The sequence below is a fragment of the Alexandromys fortis genome, unplaced genomic scaffold (assembly GCF_014885135.2).
Source record: "Alexandromys fortis isolate MF-2015 unplaced genomic scaffold, M_Fortis_MF-2015_v1.1 scaffold_76, whole genome shotgun sequence".
In the NCBI taxonomy this organism is placed as follows: Eukaryota; Metazoa; Chordata; class Mammalia; order Rodentia; family Cricetidae; genus Alexandromys; species Alexandromys fortis.
This window is the reverse complement of record NW_026067997.1, coordinates 6,780,363-6,797,825: the sequence shown is the minus strand read 5'-3', so window position 1 is coordinate 6,797,825 and position 17,463 is coordinate 6,780,363. Positions and strand designations below refer to the sequence as shown.

General features: G+C 44.9%; 1 protein-coding gene across 15 annotated transcripts in view; it reads right to left on the bottom strand.

Annotated features, from left to right (window-relative positions):
- Nucleotides 1-17,463, bottom strand: part of Mast4 (microtubule associated serine/threonine kinase family member 4) — a 905,780-nt gene that overhangs the window by 21,471 nt on the left and 866,846 nt on the right. For 12 of the 15 annotated variants that reach the window (XM_050160400.1, XM_050160395.1, XM_050160397.1 and 9 more), the window contains 8 exons: nucleotides 15,948-16,080; nucleotides 14,993-15,158; nucleotides 13,042-13,143; nucleotides 6,996-7,118; nucleotides 6,684-6,796; nucleotides 4,798-4,925; nucleotides 4,293-4,528; nucleotides 674-874 (listed from right to left, as the gene is read on the bottom strand). In XM_050160400.1, the coding sequence (XP_050016357.1) occupies nucleotides 674-874; nucleotides 4,293-4,528; nucleotides 4,798-4,925; nucleotides 6,684-6,796; nucleotides 6,996-7,118; nucleotides 13,042-13,143; nucleotides 14,993-15,158; nucleotides 15,948-16,080 (1,202 nt within the window). The remainder of the gene's footprint in view (nucleotides 1-673; nucleotides 875-4,292; nucleotides 4,529-4,797; nucleotides 4,926-6,683; nucleotides 6,797-6,995; nucleotides 7,119-13,041; nucleotides 13,144-14,992; nucleotides 15,159-15,947; nucleotides 16,081-17,463) is intronic. The other 3 variants (XM_050160398.1, XM_050160409.1, XM_050160410.1) reach the window with 1 other exon arrangement.

Genomic DNA, 17,463 nt, shown 5'->3' with positions numbered 1-17,463 from the left:
TTACTACAGACTCACTGATCAGTACATGCAAAACCAAGCCATAGGAAAACACAGCAATCCCTCAAAACCATAATTAGGTCCGGTTTTCCAAAACAGGACACAGATTAATTTGCCTACTAGCTGGAGAAGGTGATGCTCAGTCCACAAGACTGGGAAAACATCTTATTTCAGTGCCTCCTATGAAGAAATTCTCTGCCATCTCCAGAAATGTGAGGCCTATATTCTGTGTCGTTTCCTCATAATTAGATGATGCAAAGCCTACCTAGCTCTCCAACATTTGAGCTGCAAACAGCTCCGGAAAGTACGCACACAGTACGGGGTCAACAGAAGAAGTATCCCAGGGAGGGAAACTCATTATTTAGCTCGTGGGGGAGAAAAAAGGTCTTAAGAAAACAAATGAAATCTGCCTTCATGGGAAGGAAACATCTCTCGCCTCACCCCCAGATACAGAAGGTAACCTGAGACAAATATGCACATGCTTTCTGAGTGCCCCGAGGTCCAGGAAGGGAAATTCATGGGTGTGTTAAGCTGAAGTTCTTGAGAGTTGTCCTGCAATCCCACCCGTGATTGCCTCATGCAATCTTGCATTTCAATTTGCATTCCAGGTTGCGGGAGGAGAGAGGGGAGTACATGCACAAATCACACAATTTCATGCGAGTTGATGTGTCTCTACCTCCGGGGATCATGAGGGACAGAGCACTGGCAGAGAGGGACTTTGTGACTTTCCCCGCAATTCTCTTTTTCTCTGTGTTTTCTAACCGCTGCCGAGCCATGTGGGAAGTAGGTTCACTGGATGGCTTTGAGGTGTTATCTGTACTGTCCACACACTCGCTTCGCCCATTTATCTGATCCAAGTGCTCTGAAAAACTGCCAACTGTACAAAGAAGAAGGAATAAACACATTCAGGGGGAGGTAGGAGAGGGAGGTGGAGGTAGGAACAGAGAAAAGGATGGACCAACAGCGGGAGAAACTTCCATGTGGCTCCTCAGTCCAGATGTGCCAGGCTGAATGTGAAAAACCACCGGCTGGAGAGCAATGCTGTGGAGGAGGAAGAGATGGAAGAGCTATCCATTCAGGCTTCATTCTCCTGTACACAGTTAAGCAAGTCCTTAACAATTCCATTCTGTTAACCAGGAGAATAGCTTTCTATAATCTCTATTTCCGAATGCCTTGAGAGTCTCCTCCCATGGGCCTTCAAGAAAGCCATCCTATAAAGCCACTACCGCCCCCCTCAGACTGATCCCAGTGATTGGCATGAGGGCTCCTAATGATCGTAATACCACTTAGTCATGCTGTAGGCATGTCTGTGTCACCGCCTCTCAACTTTCCAAGATAACATGGGCCTGGTTATATAACTTTAAGAATCAAAATGTCCCCTGGTCCTTCCACATCTGTTTTCACTCCAAGCTCCTTGTAAGTGTCAAGGGACGAGATACAAGATATGGGTCACCACATTACTTAGGAGCAAACTCCATCCTCTTGGCTTTCAGTGTAGACTGTGTCAGATGCTGGTCCTCCCAATGTCACCCTCCAGCCTCTACGACATACCTTTCTTTGTAGGTTAGGGAACCCCTAATGTACAGTGGGGTTACTCTTAAGTTAGAACACTAGGGCCTTCCATAAGAATGGTAACATGTCCTAGAGCATGTGTGCTAACGACATTGCAAACGGTCTTCTGAATGGCTAACCAGCCAATCTTAAAATGCTGACCACACAGCATGCTCTGTGTGGAAAGCACCTGGCCTAAATGATATACCGCCCCACCTCCACTCAACTGCACAGCTCTTGTCTGGCTCTAGTTTGTAGTGGGGCATTCAGCTTGGGGGGGTCTGCCTACGGGGAGGCCTGGAACGCCATGCGGGTAGATGTGGATACAGCATACTTGGTGGCTGTCTGCTGTGCTGTGCAAACAAGAAAGGGTTTGGGGTTTCTACAATGGCACCCACTGGGCCAACAGAATAAGGAAATCTTAAGGCAGCTCTCACTTCCTGGGAAACACACCCTCATCTACTAGTGCATCTATTCTGCTCCCTCGAGGAAATACATTGCTTGGGGGACTCAATCAAAAACGGTTTCAACTCGCCAGAAACTTCTCCACTCTAATCTGAGGCTAAACTCCAGAGGAGCCACGTCCTCTCTGAGTGGGTTCAGGTGGGAGGAGTGCAAAGCAAAAAGTGCAAACAGAAAGCTGTATCTTTTTACACTAAATAATGTGCTGGGGGCGTCTGAGCATCGCGGCTATGACTCCACAACTGTGACTTCTCAAGCGTTCAAGTACGCAAGGAGAAAAGAGAAGCAGACACCAACGTGTGCTTTCCCAAATGTCAGGAGGAATGCACATTATTTTCTTCTCTCATCCCTCTGGCTTCCTTCCCCGGCCTGTTTTACAGCACTGTACATAAGCAAGTGCCTCTTTTGCTTATGGCAGGTAATGTCACCTTAATGTTCTCTAAATGTCAAGGGTTCCTTCTTTTTGATGGTGGAGCAATATAAAATTCAACAAATTTAATTTTACTGCAGCCACGCTTCTCAGGCTCCTTAATTACCCTTGGCTGTAAGCAGATCAACTCTCATCTCTCTAGTCTGTGCAGCCCCCAAGGTCTTGGATTATTTTTAGTATGTGTATGGGGGAGACAGGGTGAGAAAAGGAGGTTGACACTATTAATCAAAATGCATGGCAGGACCTTAGCAGATATTTTTAATTATGAAAGTAATCAATCAAGTACTTAGATATGTCTCCTCCTCTCCCCCTTTACCTCCTACCTTTCTGATAGTGAGTAGGTTTGGGATCCTGAGATACGGTAGACAAGAACTTTTAATGGAGGTGACTATAGTCTATATTCAGGGTAAGGCAACGGAGAACCACATAGAGATCCCTAAAACTACCAATATGAAATAATGAGCCCCCTACATTTGATATGAATAGTAAGATATCCCTGTACTATTTTTGCAATGCTATTACCTTGGCTTCATAGTTAAGAGTCAGTGGGATTGCCCAGGATAGAAATAGAACTGAGAAGCAAAAAGAGAAAAAAGAAACCCAGTAGTAATTTCCCAGGTCAACCATAAGCATATATGAAGTTCCACAGATCCATACATTTTAGGGAGACTAAAATCTAGCCTAAGAGATTTTTTTAAATGTGATTAAAGGAAAAAATAAAAATGACCTTTCACTATGAACATTCAGTTTAAAAATGTTGATGGGAAGTCTTGGAACCATTTATGCTTATTAATATAGCAATATTAAATACGGCATAACGAAAACATTCATTACAGCAATTATAAGTCAGAGCCATTTTTGCCTTTTTTTAAAAAAAGCATTAACCGACCTTACTTTGCAGAAAGATCAGCCTTTATAAACCAAATGATGTCATAAAGGCACCTGAATGGCATATTCTGGGGGAAGTAAGTGGAAGTCTGGTCCTCTAAGGAAAGCACCTCCCTGGTTAAGGGTATTAAGGACTTTAAACACTGCTGAAGACAATGGTCCTGTCGTTAGGAAACTTATTTCACACAAAGGGACAGACACAAGAGGAGCCCACATGCTGGACTTCAGTCCAGCAAGAGAGAAGCTTCAGGAATATGGGAGTCCATTTGCCAGAGACTGAGAAGGGTCAACTACATGCAGAGGTGGTGGTTTAGATGCAATCTGACAGCAGGGGGCATTTCTCACCCCCCACTGGTGTCCTGTGAACTCCACAGTCCAAGTCCTTTGCTACCTACAGTCAGTGTGAGGTTAGTGACCAGGGACTGGGACAATGATGTGTGTCTGGTACAACATGACCCACTAACAGAATCTAACTCCTTCAAAGAAGCTACCATGGAGCTCAGGGCTGGAGAGAAAGCTAGCTTCATGCTTCCTCTCAGAGATGATTGGAGCCATTTTCAAAGGACACTGTGATGGTTGGCCTGTGTGACCTTGCACCTCATTCTAAGCCGGATGCAGTTCAGCAAGCTGTGGCTTTGCATCGGCAGCCATGAACACACTCCAGAACGGGCGGGTTCTGCCTGCCACCAGAGGACTGCACTGAGGCTGGCGGTCTAAGCGCCCCCGAGGTCCAGCTGAAGTCAAGTCCGCATGCAGTATGGCCTGGCACTGAGGATGCAGCTGAGACAGCCGACCTGAGTTCTTAGGAGCTTGTCCCGAAAGAAGCGGGACCACGGGAGAAGTCTATGAGGGGACAGACACTCATCCTCATGGTCTGGCTGGGTGAAGCCTGGGACTCAGCGTGCTGATAGTCACTTCCCGGTAGGTACAGTGCCCGAGCAGAGTGGGCGCTGCTATCACTTACCCGACAGTGTGGAACTGCTGATGGTGCTGGCTGGAGTGGTGACCTCGGGCTCCTCCTGCGTACCCTCCTCGGGAGGGAGGACTGGCTTTTCCGGCTCCTCTCTGGGGTCTCCAGAGCAAGGGATGGCTTCATCTTGCTCTCCCTCTGTGGAGATGGCCAGCTTGGGAAGCAGGCCAGAACTGAGCTTGCGTCTGTTGCTTTCTGTATCCGAAGAGTTGGACGTTGATAACTGTTGCCTTAATTAAAAACAAGAACAAGTCACATGAATGCCCCAGGAAGCCATGAAGAGCAAAGGCTTGAAGAAACCAGGTAAAGCCTGGTAGGTCTAGGACAGCGGTTCTGGCGATGTGGTACCCAGTGTCAGCTCAGGCAGGGGACAAGGGGGGAGTACACGTTCTCAGCAGCAGTCTGAGATCTCCTGTACTGGGGACTCTGGAGGTGGGTGTAGGATGCACTGTGTTAGCAGCCATGGCTTTTGTGGGCCCCTGGGAGGACTCTCACGTACACTTCCGAGTACTCGGAGCTCCAGCTGAGCGTCTCCGTGGACGGCAGTGTTGTGCTTTTGGTTTTGTCCTCGGTGTCGTCTTTGTCCTCTCCTGAATTCGGAGTTATTCGGTCTATACTGCTGAAAACCTGGGAGGCAAAAGACCATTGCTTACGAGCTACATCTAAAAGGAGCTTGTCAGAAAGAGCCCAAGTCTCAGGACGAAGGGAAAGACCTGAGTATACAATTAAAGTGTGAACTGGGGAAGCGTGTGGGAAACCCTGGCAACGCTGTGCGCATGTCACGAGAGCGAAGGCTCAAGGTATGGCTACGTATGCTTTTTTGAGTGCAGAGCTGAACTGACAGGTCACTTTCACCACATCTCATGGACTCTGTCCGCGAGGAGAAATCGTAGATGGACTTGGGTTTGTGGGCCTCGGGATCCGTGTGGATCTCAGGCTGCTTTCACGCTCAAAACAGCAACCAGAAAGAGAAAAATCATACAGACAGAAAGTGTCTGATGCCTGCTAGTCTGGAGCAGATAGGAGAAACACAAACTGCAATTGAGTGTGACTAGAAGAGTCAGTGACGATCTGCTTCAGTACCTGGAGTGATGGAGGAAGGTTACCAGGTGCACTTGCTTAGCCTCTAAGTCAGGCAGGTAGGTGCTGGTGTGGGAGGCTAGAGTTTAGGCAGTCTCTTTTAGCCCATTTCTAAATCTCCACTCTCTTACAGGAATTACAGGAAGAAAGTGGGAGTTTGGAGAGCCCAGCATGGTGAGCACCCCCAGGTGTGACCCTCCTGTTATTCACTGTTCTCAGGAAACGGGCTTTGGGCATACTACTATCTACAGAGTTAGAAAAGGATTAGGTTAAGGAACGGACACAGGGAAAAATAAAATACCTTTCAAGGTAAAGAAAGTACTTAAGGTGGGTTCTCAGAGGCAAGGCGATGGGTTACGCTGTAAGTACCCACGGAATGGTATTTAAACTTGCTTCGGGACACACTCGCCACAAGTCTCCGGGGATATCCCTACTCCTATGTCATTCCTATAATTCCTGCTTATTTGCAGATGCATTCTGGGTAATCACTTAGGAAAATGTACAGAGCACTTTAAAATCACGAACTGCTATAGAATTCCTAAATAACAATCATGCAAGGTGCCATGGCAACCACAACAGCAGAAGGGAGGCAGCGTGCCCTCTGGGCTTATTTCCATTATTTCTGTTCCCACCCTATCTTAAAACACATCAGTTTTGTTTGTTTCTAAATCTTACCTGAATTTATAGAAGGGCATCTTTCCTAAGAATCAATTTTATTATTGTCTACGATTTCCTAAACTTTAGAGTGGCTTCCTATTGCCTTTTTCCAGATAGCTCATAATCTTTATTAATTGCTGATCAAAATACTTTCTCATCCCACAGTCAGCTGCCTCCAGGTGCCCTGGCTCATGTCAAGAGCCAAGCACTATTCCTGTGTTGTGCTCTGTGTCACATGGAGGGAGAGCTTTCTGCACCACTAAGCCTGTGTTTTTACATGACAAAGACATGGGCTGTGGCCTTCAAAGCCTAGCTCTTAGCTAGACCTCAGGGCAGGCAAGCAAGTTCACCAGATGACAGCCATCATGAAAAGATTACAATCTTCTCCAGTCTTTGCCTCAAAACAAAGCAGACAATAGCAAGGAAATCCCAAAGTTAGACCTTAATTTCCAGAGACACACAGTTATGTCTACATGGAAGAAACTCCTGATCCTCAAGAACATAAGACCATCCTCCCCAGCTGACCAGGAGGTCTAAGTGCCGGAGACCTCACCCCCCACAAAGGGCAGATGCTTCCACAGGCTGTCCCAGCTGAGCTGAGGTGTCAGCTACTGAGATCCTGCCAGATTCCTGCCACGCCTCACTTACTTTTGAAAACCTGTGTGAACAGGAGGAGAACTGCCGGATCTCCACGGTGAAGTCCTCATCGTTGGTGTCATCCTCCTCCTCCGTCTCCATGTGATGGTACTTCTCTGACCGAGCTGTGGAGGAAGGTTTCGGGACAGTCTGGGTTACTAAGAGAGTTTCCGTTTTTAGCGGAGACAACTTCACTCTGACTGTCTGGAGCACAGCAGCGCTGTGCTTTCTAGAATTTGCGGGTGTGAGATCGGAAACACAAAGTTGGAGATGAAATGTTTTTAAATCGAGTTAAGGCCAAGGGATGTCAGGTAATGCACATACTATCAAAATAACTTGTGTCGTCCTCCGACTCCAGCTGGGGAATAAATTCTGCCTTCTGTCTCAGCAAACTGTTCCAGTCCAAGGAGCGGAAGAAGCGGTGCTGCTTGACTTCATAGGCACCACCTGGAGGGGGAGCAGAGCGAGGCAGACGTGAGAGGCTGCGCCATCCGCTCAGCAACAGGAAGCCCCAAGTCTTACAAAACATGTAAAATATTTATTAGCAGAGAAATAAGGAAGCCATGGAATCCATACTCCCACCCCCTTCTACAACCAAAAGTCGAAAAAAATATTCCTATAATTTATCAGCAGGAAATCTGATTTTGCTAACAGCGGCTGCTATAGCTCAGCTTTTCTCTGTTAGTTTTTCTACGACTTCTTCCATTTTTCATAGGTTAATGACATGGCCACTTAAAATCACATTATACTGAACCTGGGGACATTGATGCATGTTGGCCCAAAGCAGAATGGCTCGTTACAAACCCAGAAAATCCTAACAAGCTGCAAAAATGTGCTTACGGCAAGATTTTATTTTTTTTTTCTGGAGGGAAGGTTAATAATGATGAATTTTTCCTAAATATTATATAATGGTTACCTTTCAGTTTTATTAGATTGCTCATTAACATAGGTAGGAATCAGATTCTGTGGTTTAGATCCTTAAGTAAGGAATTGACAAACTGGTTAGACAGATTTATAATTCAGCTCACAGAATCAGTGATGATGGCTAACATTGAGACTTCTGTTGGCCAGGTAACTGTAGTAGCACAGTTTGGTGAGAGATTTTTATTTATTTGATGATTTTAAACAGTGGCTTTGAGTGGCAAGGCTCATCAAAAATGTATTTCAGCATCCCATTAAAAAAGAGGAAGGTCACATGGTCAGAGCAGGACCGCACCCTACCCCAGCACACACACTATAGATGAGAGAGAGAATGAAGACAGGAGCCTGAACAAGCACCAGGAAGAACGCTCTCAACAGAACATCACAGAGGTCCATCCGATTGGCCCCTCTTTCAAGCTTTCTTTTGGGGGGGGGGGGCGGGGATGTAGATGCTTCTTGTGATTGTCACTCCATGCCTTTCATCCTGTCTCATGTGGGTGCAAAGGTAAGGGAGACAGAAGCTGGGCTGGGGATGCTGTCTGTGGTCCAGAGACACAGCTCTGTTCACAGTTCCAGGTGTTCTGAAAACAGTGGCACGGAGGGGAAAGAAAAAAGTGAGGCAAGCCATGCCAAGAGGGGACAACTGGCTGTTTTTTCACAAAGCACAAGGATGAGATGCTGCCAAGATTCTGAGCAGGTTCTTTTCTCAGCTCCACTCTCAGTTCCAAACTGAGAAACCACGGCACCGGTGGCTTCCCAGTTAGAATCTGTGGGCCGATTTGGTGCCAAGTACTAAAGCAGATAGAAAGACAGGGAACATGAAGGGGGCAAGAGAAAGGAAGAGATCCTCAACCCCCACATATCTGGTTTATGTTTCGTACTGGCCGAGAGTCAAGGATTGCCACATGACTGACAAAATCCAAATTTCTGATAAAGACTTTCTGCAAAGAAGAATACTTCCTTTGCTAGATATAGCTCAAAAAAGAAAAAGTATTACAGCAGCGAGCAAATCATGCTTAAGACCAAAATACATTCCTTAAACACTCGGACCCTATGATTTGAGCCTTATTGTGCCCCTCTCTCATCCATAAGCCCAAATAAGCCTCTAATAAGCCACCCTGTAATTTCATTCATAAAAGGTAATTCTTCTAGAAAAGTAAGCAAAGCAGCTCATAGCTTCAGATCTTTCCTTAATCTTTGTTATAAATTACAGCCTTTGAGCCTGTAACTTGCCGAGCCACAAAATCACACAGCTACTGTTAGGACACTTGTGTCTTTTTCTTAATGCCTGCGCCCTGATTCTGCCTTGGGGGGAGGGGGTCTGTTCTTTCCTTAGTGAATCCCAGCTTAGCTTTATGCTATCTTATCCTGAAATGCTTTGCTGCAGTGCACGTGAGCATTCCACAGCCATCTAAGCACTGAGCTCCTGTAAGAATCCCTTAGGTAGTAGCATCCTGCCCTGACAGTATTCAGCATTGTAGATACTGTGTTTCCTCTACTTAAGTAAGGGAAAATAGCCCTAGACAGGGCTGGCATTATTGGCTCCAGTTTTAGTTGGGGAAACTCAAGAAAGGTAACAGAGTATGTTAGGCTAGCTCCTCCAGACGATAAGAATAAGAAGGCTGCACCTCAGTCTGCCTGAAAGTATGCAGGCCAGATGCAGTAGCACAGTCTCATCTCTACACAAGGGTTCCTTTCTTTACTCTTCCTCCTGCATGAGTTTGAAATGGATCCGCTGTTGCCTAGGCCGGATAGCTGAGCCAGCTGGCAAGTCTGTTCTATGGTACCCGCCCCCATTCCATTCCAGCCTACTGTGTGCCCCTTGCTTCTCTTTAGCTCCCAATAAATGTCCTCTTAAACACCTTTCAGGGTCATTTCCTTCTGGTGCTCTTTTTATTTGGAGGAGCAAAACACAAATGCCAAGCGGGATTGCACGTTTCCCCATCCCGCGACCTCTCCAGGGTGATGACACTGAGATTCAGTATCAAGCCTGCATGAGAGGCCATGACAGGAATCTCGGGATGCTTAGCCCAGCCATGACTCCATTACCATAACTATCAATGCAGCTGCCGCTCATGGGACCCCATCAATGACACCGCTCTGAAATTCTGGGCTATTTACACTCAGAGAAACAGTTTTTACAAGGTCAACGACTTGCATGGCACTTCCAGATGCTACTGCTCCCTTCCTCTCCTATCTACCCATCTATGTGACTCAAGCTGATGAGAATTCTGATTCCTTTCTGCAGACAATGACAAGCTGGTCTTCCCCAATGAGTCCCAGCCATGAGGATGTAGCTCACAATTTCTTCACACAACCTTTCTGTCTTACTTGGGAGAGGCACTTATCAGTAGGCTTTGTTTCTCATGTATTCGTGCAGTGATGAAGAAGAAAAGATTAAAGAAGAAAAAAACGGGGAGATGATTGCGGGGCTAAAGAGTGGGTATCGGGAACTATGTGCAGATGGTTCATGCGTGCGAGGAGGAGGGAATGAAGGGGAAGGAACTGTCCTGGTCCCTTGGGGTCCAGCTAGTTCCATGTATTGGATCCCCACACAAACATTGCATTTTGTCCCTACAAAAATCCTGAGATGTTCAATGTGCCCATTTTACACTAGGAAAGAGACACCACTAAGCACTCACAGCTGATATACAGTTGGGGTCACATCTGAACAGCTCCAAGGCCAGCCAGTGAGACAGGCTGCCACTCAACTCTCTCCAAGTTCAAGAGTATATCCAGCTTCCAGCAAAGCACAAGGTCATGCATTTCAAGTTCTAGCTTGGCACTCCTGCACTCCCTTGAGTTTCTCTTCTTTTCTGGAAGCTTCTTAAACATTCATTATGCTCTTTACAGCGTTTTATTTCCCTTCTCAGCCTCTCCGGTGTCGCAGGCAAATGTGCCTTAACACATTTTCACAGTGCATTATTTTTGCCTGCTAAATATTCGCTGAACACAAGACACTGACATTGGAAGCAGCACGGCAGGCCTGCAGGATCCACAGCGCTATTCTCAGGCCCGACTGGGACCTATCACGTCAGCCCTGCCGGTTTGGAAATCACTTCCTGGATGTTCTCAGAGCTTGAGTAGGACCTTTAAATGCCTCCTTTGGGTTTCTCCTAGGGAATTTGCTCTTCAAACTGTCAGAGACTGACAGCAGCCGTCAATGAGAAAATGTGCAGAGAGCTAACTTGCAGCATATGATAAGCAGACAGGGACCCTGCTGACCACAGTCTCTGGCCTATCGTAAGTCAAGCCTAACCAAAGATCCTTGTATCATTAGAGAAGGAAGAAGGCAGATTGTCAAGTGGAAAACCTCCAAACTGGCCCTTGGGGACTGCAGGGAAGGAAGGGGACTTTTGAGCTTTCTTTGGAGGGGTGTACCCACCCATTTAAATGCACTTTTCAGTCAATGCAGAGAAGCCCTTCTTCTGGGCCAGCTGAATAGGGAATCTGAACAGATATTTGTGCTATCCCAGGGCAATCTTAAGATGCAGCTGGTTCTCATATTTGGCAAAACCGAGTCAACACCATCCCTTAAGGATCTGCCCCCTCCACAGTCTTGACATGATTTTTTTTTTTTTTTGACAGCTGCTCTTATCTCCTGAACCATAACGCACACAGATCTATCTGGAGGCAGGTCACAGAAGGAGAGAAATAATCAGTCTGTTTGACAGGTTGGACAAGTGGAAAAACAGATAAGATGGGAAGAAATAAACTCGTTTCGAGGATTACAGCGGGCTCCAAGGTAGTCGCACCACCGCCATGCCATGGCCCCTACCCAGAAGGTATGGGACTCAACAGGGGGCAGGCAGAACACTGCTGGAAGCGCCACACATGGTTCTAGAAATCGCTCCTGGGTGACTTCTCATATCTCACAGTGATACTCTGAGTGAGCATGGGTAAAGGAAACCGACTCTTGGCCACACAGCCAAGATCTGGATGCAAGCCATCTACCCGAGTCTGTGCCCTTAACCTAGGTCTTCAATGCCCTTCCAAGGTAAAGCACTCGCGTTCTCTGAAAGGGGCAGTAGGGATCACGAAACTCCAGTGGGTGGCTCAGCTCCATAGTAATTTCCCAGGTCAGTCCAGATCTAAGCCTTCCTGGATTTACTAACAAGGGGTCTGCAAAATTCCTGTGGAAAGGCTGAAGAGTCCACTGTTAGTCTATGTAGGCTACAGAGTTTGTCATCCGCAGATGATAACTCTCATGAAGACATTGTTATGCTTAGCGCTAAAAACCTTATTTATACAAACAGGGAATTGGCCATATTTCTGATCCCTGATTTAATGTATTTTCATTAAAGCTCTAATGTAATATAGTAAGTAGTAAGTTTTTTTTTTTAATGAAACAGAGTGTTACATAGCCCAGGCTGGCCCTGAATGCACAATGTAGCCAAGGAAGATCTTGATCTCCTGGTCCTTCTGCGGACCACATCCCAAATTCCTAATAGCTGTGATTATAGGCTGTGCCACTGGGCCTGGCCTTCAGCAGTCCATATGTAAACAAGAACAGATTCAGGAGAAGAATCTGTGGTTCAACATGGAGAATTCTGGAAATATTTGCAATCATCACAAATGGTTGTTGTGGAAAACACGGGAGGAGGAAATGATGGCTTCAGCCTTTCCTGATATTTCTACTACAATGGAATAGAATGAAACTTCAGACTATAATGAGACTTCAGAATAGAATGACCCCATCAAACTAACAATTTTCACTGATAAAACCACTGGTTCCTGTCTAGAGTATGTGCATTTACATTTAACATTTTTGTCTTACTAAGATAGGCAGACACGGTATGTCTAAAGTGTGTCTATCCAGAATATCAGGGTGAGGGGAACGCGAGGTAGTGGTGGAAGGAAGCACATAACTGCCGGTTGTAAAGCTGGAGGGGGGGGATATTCTCAAGAAACAAACTGACTATCTTGTCTATCTTCAAAGGCAATGGTTTAATTCCCTTTCTTGGGTCATGGTGCTGAGCACCATGATAGAACAGCATGGCTCAGCCCCAGACCCTCATTTCTAGCCATCAGCTGGAGAACTGATAACCAATTTCAAAGGCTGTGGATAGAAGCCTGCTGGGTCCAATCCTCGTGAAATGTATGTTAAAAAACATAACCAAAAAAGAGCACCACACACATTCCCAGTTATCAATGACGCACTTTTTTCGGGAGAAGATTGGCACATGCCCTGGTGATGCATTTACTGAAGCAAATTAAGAGTTTCAGCTTCGCAAAACACAAAAACACAGACTAGCTACCTATCCTAGTGTATATGCTGTTCTAAATCACACACACACACACCAAATAATATTGCTCTAATGTGCTGCAGCTATGTCCTACATCAACTAACAGATGTTGCCTACACAGAAAACATTAGCAAAAGCCTCAGATTGCTCCAGAGAACATTATTTCTTGTATATTGGCAAAAGCAACACACATGCTCTCTAACCTGTTCCCAGCCTCTCCAGCGGATTCTGCCTGAGAAGCAATGTAATCAGATCCTGGGCATCTGGAGGAGGGGCCTCATCCTTTTCTGGCCAGTTGATTTCATCTGGAAGGAAGAAAAGTTGTCTATAGCTTTATCGCTCAAAGGGTAGTCTAGTTCCCCCAGCCCAAACATCCCCAGGAGGGCTGTCAGACATGCAGACTCCTGGGCACCATCCCGGACACACTGAACCCAAACCTGCATTTTAAGATCTTCAGTTGACTTCTACATGGCCAAGTTCGGACAATATTATTTTACAAGGTACAAACAGCACCTTTTTTTCCCCCCCCAAAGTTAAGGAAGATTAGTTATTTCAACAAATAGAACCTATCATCTACTTTATTCCTTGACAAAACCATCATTCATTTATTTCCAGTGACAGAAATGGCCCCGCACAAGTCACTCCTTCTGCTTCTTAGGAAGATTTAATAAAACAGAAACTGATCAGCTCAGTGTCAAGGGCTTACCCACTGGGGACCATCCAAATGTAAGATTTTCTCACTAGCCTAAGCTGAGAATTTGGTCCTGGCCACCCAGTTCTTTAGCTCCACGTAGGAAAAGGTGATTGAGCAGAAAGTATTTCTAAAGACAAAGGTAAAGTCCAAATGTGAAGGCTGAAGAAGAGAAAAACCCAGGGAAATCATAGTAAAGGGAGTATTTAAAGTCCGTCAGATATATTAGACTTCATTCTTGTTCTAAAAGAGTTTGCCTGGAGATAGGTATGCGTGCTCGTGCGTATGGAGATGCAATAAAAACATGAGTTATTTTTGTGTGCGCCTGCCTCTAGCTTCCTCAGCTGCAGTTTAAATCTGATTTGGAAAATAAATCATGAATATGCATCAGAGCCGTAAGGCATCAAGAACAAAGCCAGCGTTTGCTGCTTGTGTTAATTAAACAGTTGATTCCCCTTGCCATTCAGGCCTTGGTCTATCAGAAAACAGCCTAGTTATAAATCCATAAACAGCTCTGATACTGTAGAAAGGGCTTTCAGGCTGCAGGCAATTCAACAAATCTACTCTGTTAAAGTTTACAAATATGCCTGGCTTGCAAAGCCCATGTCAGAAAATAATAGTACGATTAAGGACTTTTCATGAGCAAAATGAATTTACCCCGTTTCCATTGCTGGCTGTCATAAGTGCAGTGCAGGGTGGAGCAGAGGTGGCTGATGGGGATATCGGAAATAACCTTTCAGGTAGAGAAGTCTTTTCTGTCATCTGTGCATTGAGGGAATTTATAAAATCAGAAGGAAGGGGAGCAATGGCCACTATTTAATTATCATTTAGGTGAGCCACATGCTGCATGACAATAGTTAGGGTCAGCGTGCAGGTCAAGATCTAAAGGTTATTGAATTTTAAATGAAAGATGAACAGCTGCTATAGAAATAACATTACACATCACAACGACCAGCGAAAGCATTAACAATCTGCAGATTCAATTTCCTGCCTTCCCATTGTCATTATTTATTATTTGGTAGACATTTGTTTTAGGGTTTATTACATGTTTGCGAATTTCTTCATTGCGCCATTAGCCATTTTTCCCATTTATGTAAATGTTGCCCACATTAACCTTTTCTTCCCTGGTGCTACTTTTCCTATTACGAAAATGAAGACCAGCTAACAATGAAAGCATTTGTAAATCCCACACCAATTGCTTTTGGATAAAGTAGTAGACAATTGGAAGTTGAACACACCACTCTCACGTTTCCAAATTCCATGTTAATAAAACTTCCTCAGATCAATTTCAACACACATCACTCTCTCGGGAACGCGAGAGTCATTGTGTGTTTCGATAAGTGAGTTCTTTTAATTTGTTGGCTCCAATGTTTGATAAAGGTTAACATTTTAGTGACACACAACAGATTTACATTAAGTAGCTGTTTCCCAGTAGTGACGTAAAGATAAGTCTTGATATTTACCACTGATGACTTGTCCAAATAGCTCTTCTGGAGTGTCTCCAAAGAAAGGCACACATCCAACCAGAAATTCATAGAGGATAATGCCCATGGCCCACCAGTCCACAGGCTTCCCATAGCCCTGTCTCAGAATCACCTCGGGGGCAATGTATTCAGGTGTACCACACACCTAAAGTGAAATTGCAATATTAGAATAATTGGAGAATTAAACATGAATTGAAACGAACAAGATGACTAAACAATTATTCTGCCTCAAATACACCTGCTTACCTACAAGGAAACACATGGACAGCGACCTCAGGAACAGACATTATAATGACAAAAACCCTATTTATGATGCTTAGTTTCAAACTGCAAACCTAACCTGTGCAGAGCTTTATACAATACTAAGAACTGCTTTTTTACATTGAAAAATAATACTGCATATTTAATCTGTCACTATTAAAGGTAGCTCAATTATGAACCGAACTGATGCTCACTGTGGTTCTATCAGAAAGGCATGGCAGTTGCGATGGGTTTACCTTAAGTAACTTCACAATGAACAGATTGTGGGCACATGGTAATGAGGCATGCTTAAAAGGAAATGGGCCATGGCTCGGATTTTAGCAGCCGAGATTGCGCAATGCATCATGAGCTCCACGAGTACTCTATTGAGACTCCTGAATCCCTTACAAAAACAGTTTTCCATTTGTCTCTCTCACCCTCTCACTCGTGCGCAATTAGACCGTTCATCTTGCTAATAGACCTTAATGCTAGGGGAGGAATGTAGGGGGAGCGGACAGTTCAGGGAGGCCCGGGGAGACAGATGGGTACAGTTTGCACTTTATTAAATGCGAGGCTTATACAGACATCCAAACACCAGCACTAATGTGGAGAGAGCCTACGCAGGTGGATTCTGAATTCACTGGCTGCGGTAAGCTTTCTATCTCTCCACAGACAGAGCCGCCGCCAAGCTTACCTGTTTATCTAGGAACTCTCGGGCATCCTTCTCAATGTGACCTTCATAGAGATTGGTGGTCATGCTCATCAGCCCCACTTTAGATAAGCCGAAATCGGTCAGCTTTATGTGCCCCATGGAGGTGACCAACAGGCTGGGGGACAGGAGGGCAGAGAGCACGACAATCACTTTAAAGCAAATGCCGTGGTTTTAGGTCCCCCTCTTTCCCCCTTTAGTTTCTAATACATCAACCATACTGTAAAATGAAGTCTGGTAAGAGAGGGCATTGGGCAACACCATAGAGTACTGGCCTTTGAGAGCTGGACATAATTCAGAACATAATTCAGGGCCAGAGCTAAGGTTCTGCTGTATGTGGTGGAGCAATCACATATAATATCAGCATTTTCGCAACACTCAGATACTCTAAAACCTTAAGCATGGAACGCTGGTTCCTTTCCATTTTCATATTCATTTCCATCTATGGCCATACCACCTGATTGTGCCTGATGTCAGATTTACTTTATTTTTAAAGTTATGTGTATTTGTGTGTGTATGGGGGAGGGGGTGGTCGTGTACATGTGAATAAGGTTGCCCATGGAGTCCAAAAGAGGGCATTGGAGCCCATAAGGATAGAGGTGGAAGAGTGAGCCACCTAATAAGGATGCTGGGAACCAAACTCAGGTTCTCTGTAACATCAGTACTCATGATCACCGAGCCACCTTTCCAGCCATCTCTTTCCATTTTCAAAATAAGAAAACAGAGAAGAAATAATCCACAATCCTACAGCATACACCAGGAATTTAGGCAAGTAATCCATTCATGACTAAAAGGAGATGCAGATTAAAAAAAAAAAAACCTGGACAAAAAAAACCCATAGTTTTTCATATTTCAACTTCCAGCTTTCATTTGAACTTCAACTTACAAAGCCTGGGTTTATTAGTTCATGCAAAGAATTTATATTTGAATATATTAAAAGATTTCACTGTAAGTGAAAAAATACCATTATCTCAATTTAAAAAGTAAAAGTAATAGAGGATTTTTAAGGAGCTCCTAGAAAGTGAGCGTGGTGGTGGAGCACGCCTTTAATCCTAGCACTCGGGAGGCAGAGGCAGGTGGATCTCTGAGTATGGGAATAGCCTGGTCCATATAGTGAGTTCTAGGAAACCCATGGCTATATAGAGAGACCCTATCTCAAACAAACAAAAACAGATAAACAAAGCTACTAAAAGGAATTACGCCAAGATTCTAACAGTTGTGTATGAAATTGTTCTTCCCCTTCCCTGGTTTTCCAAGCTTTCTGATGAGCATGACCTTAGTTTGTCACACACTTTTCAACACACTTAGCAGCACCTCTCATCAGTGCAGAAAGCATGGAATATTCCATACACGATGCCAAGATGAACAGCTTGGGAAAATCTACCCACATCTCCAATCATAGTCTACAATGAACTCCAAACTAACCAAGTATGAGTGAAATAGAATATCATAACACGTATATGGCCATGGCTCACCTAAGTATGATGCCAAATACCAAACA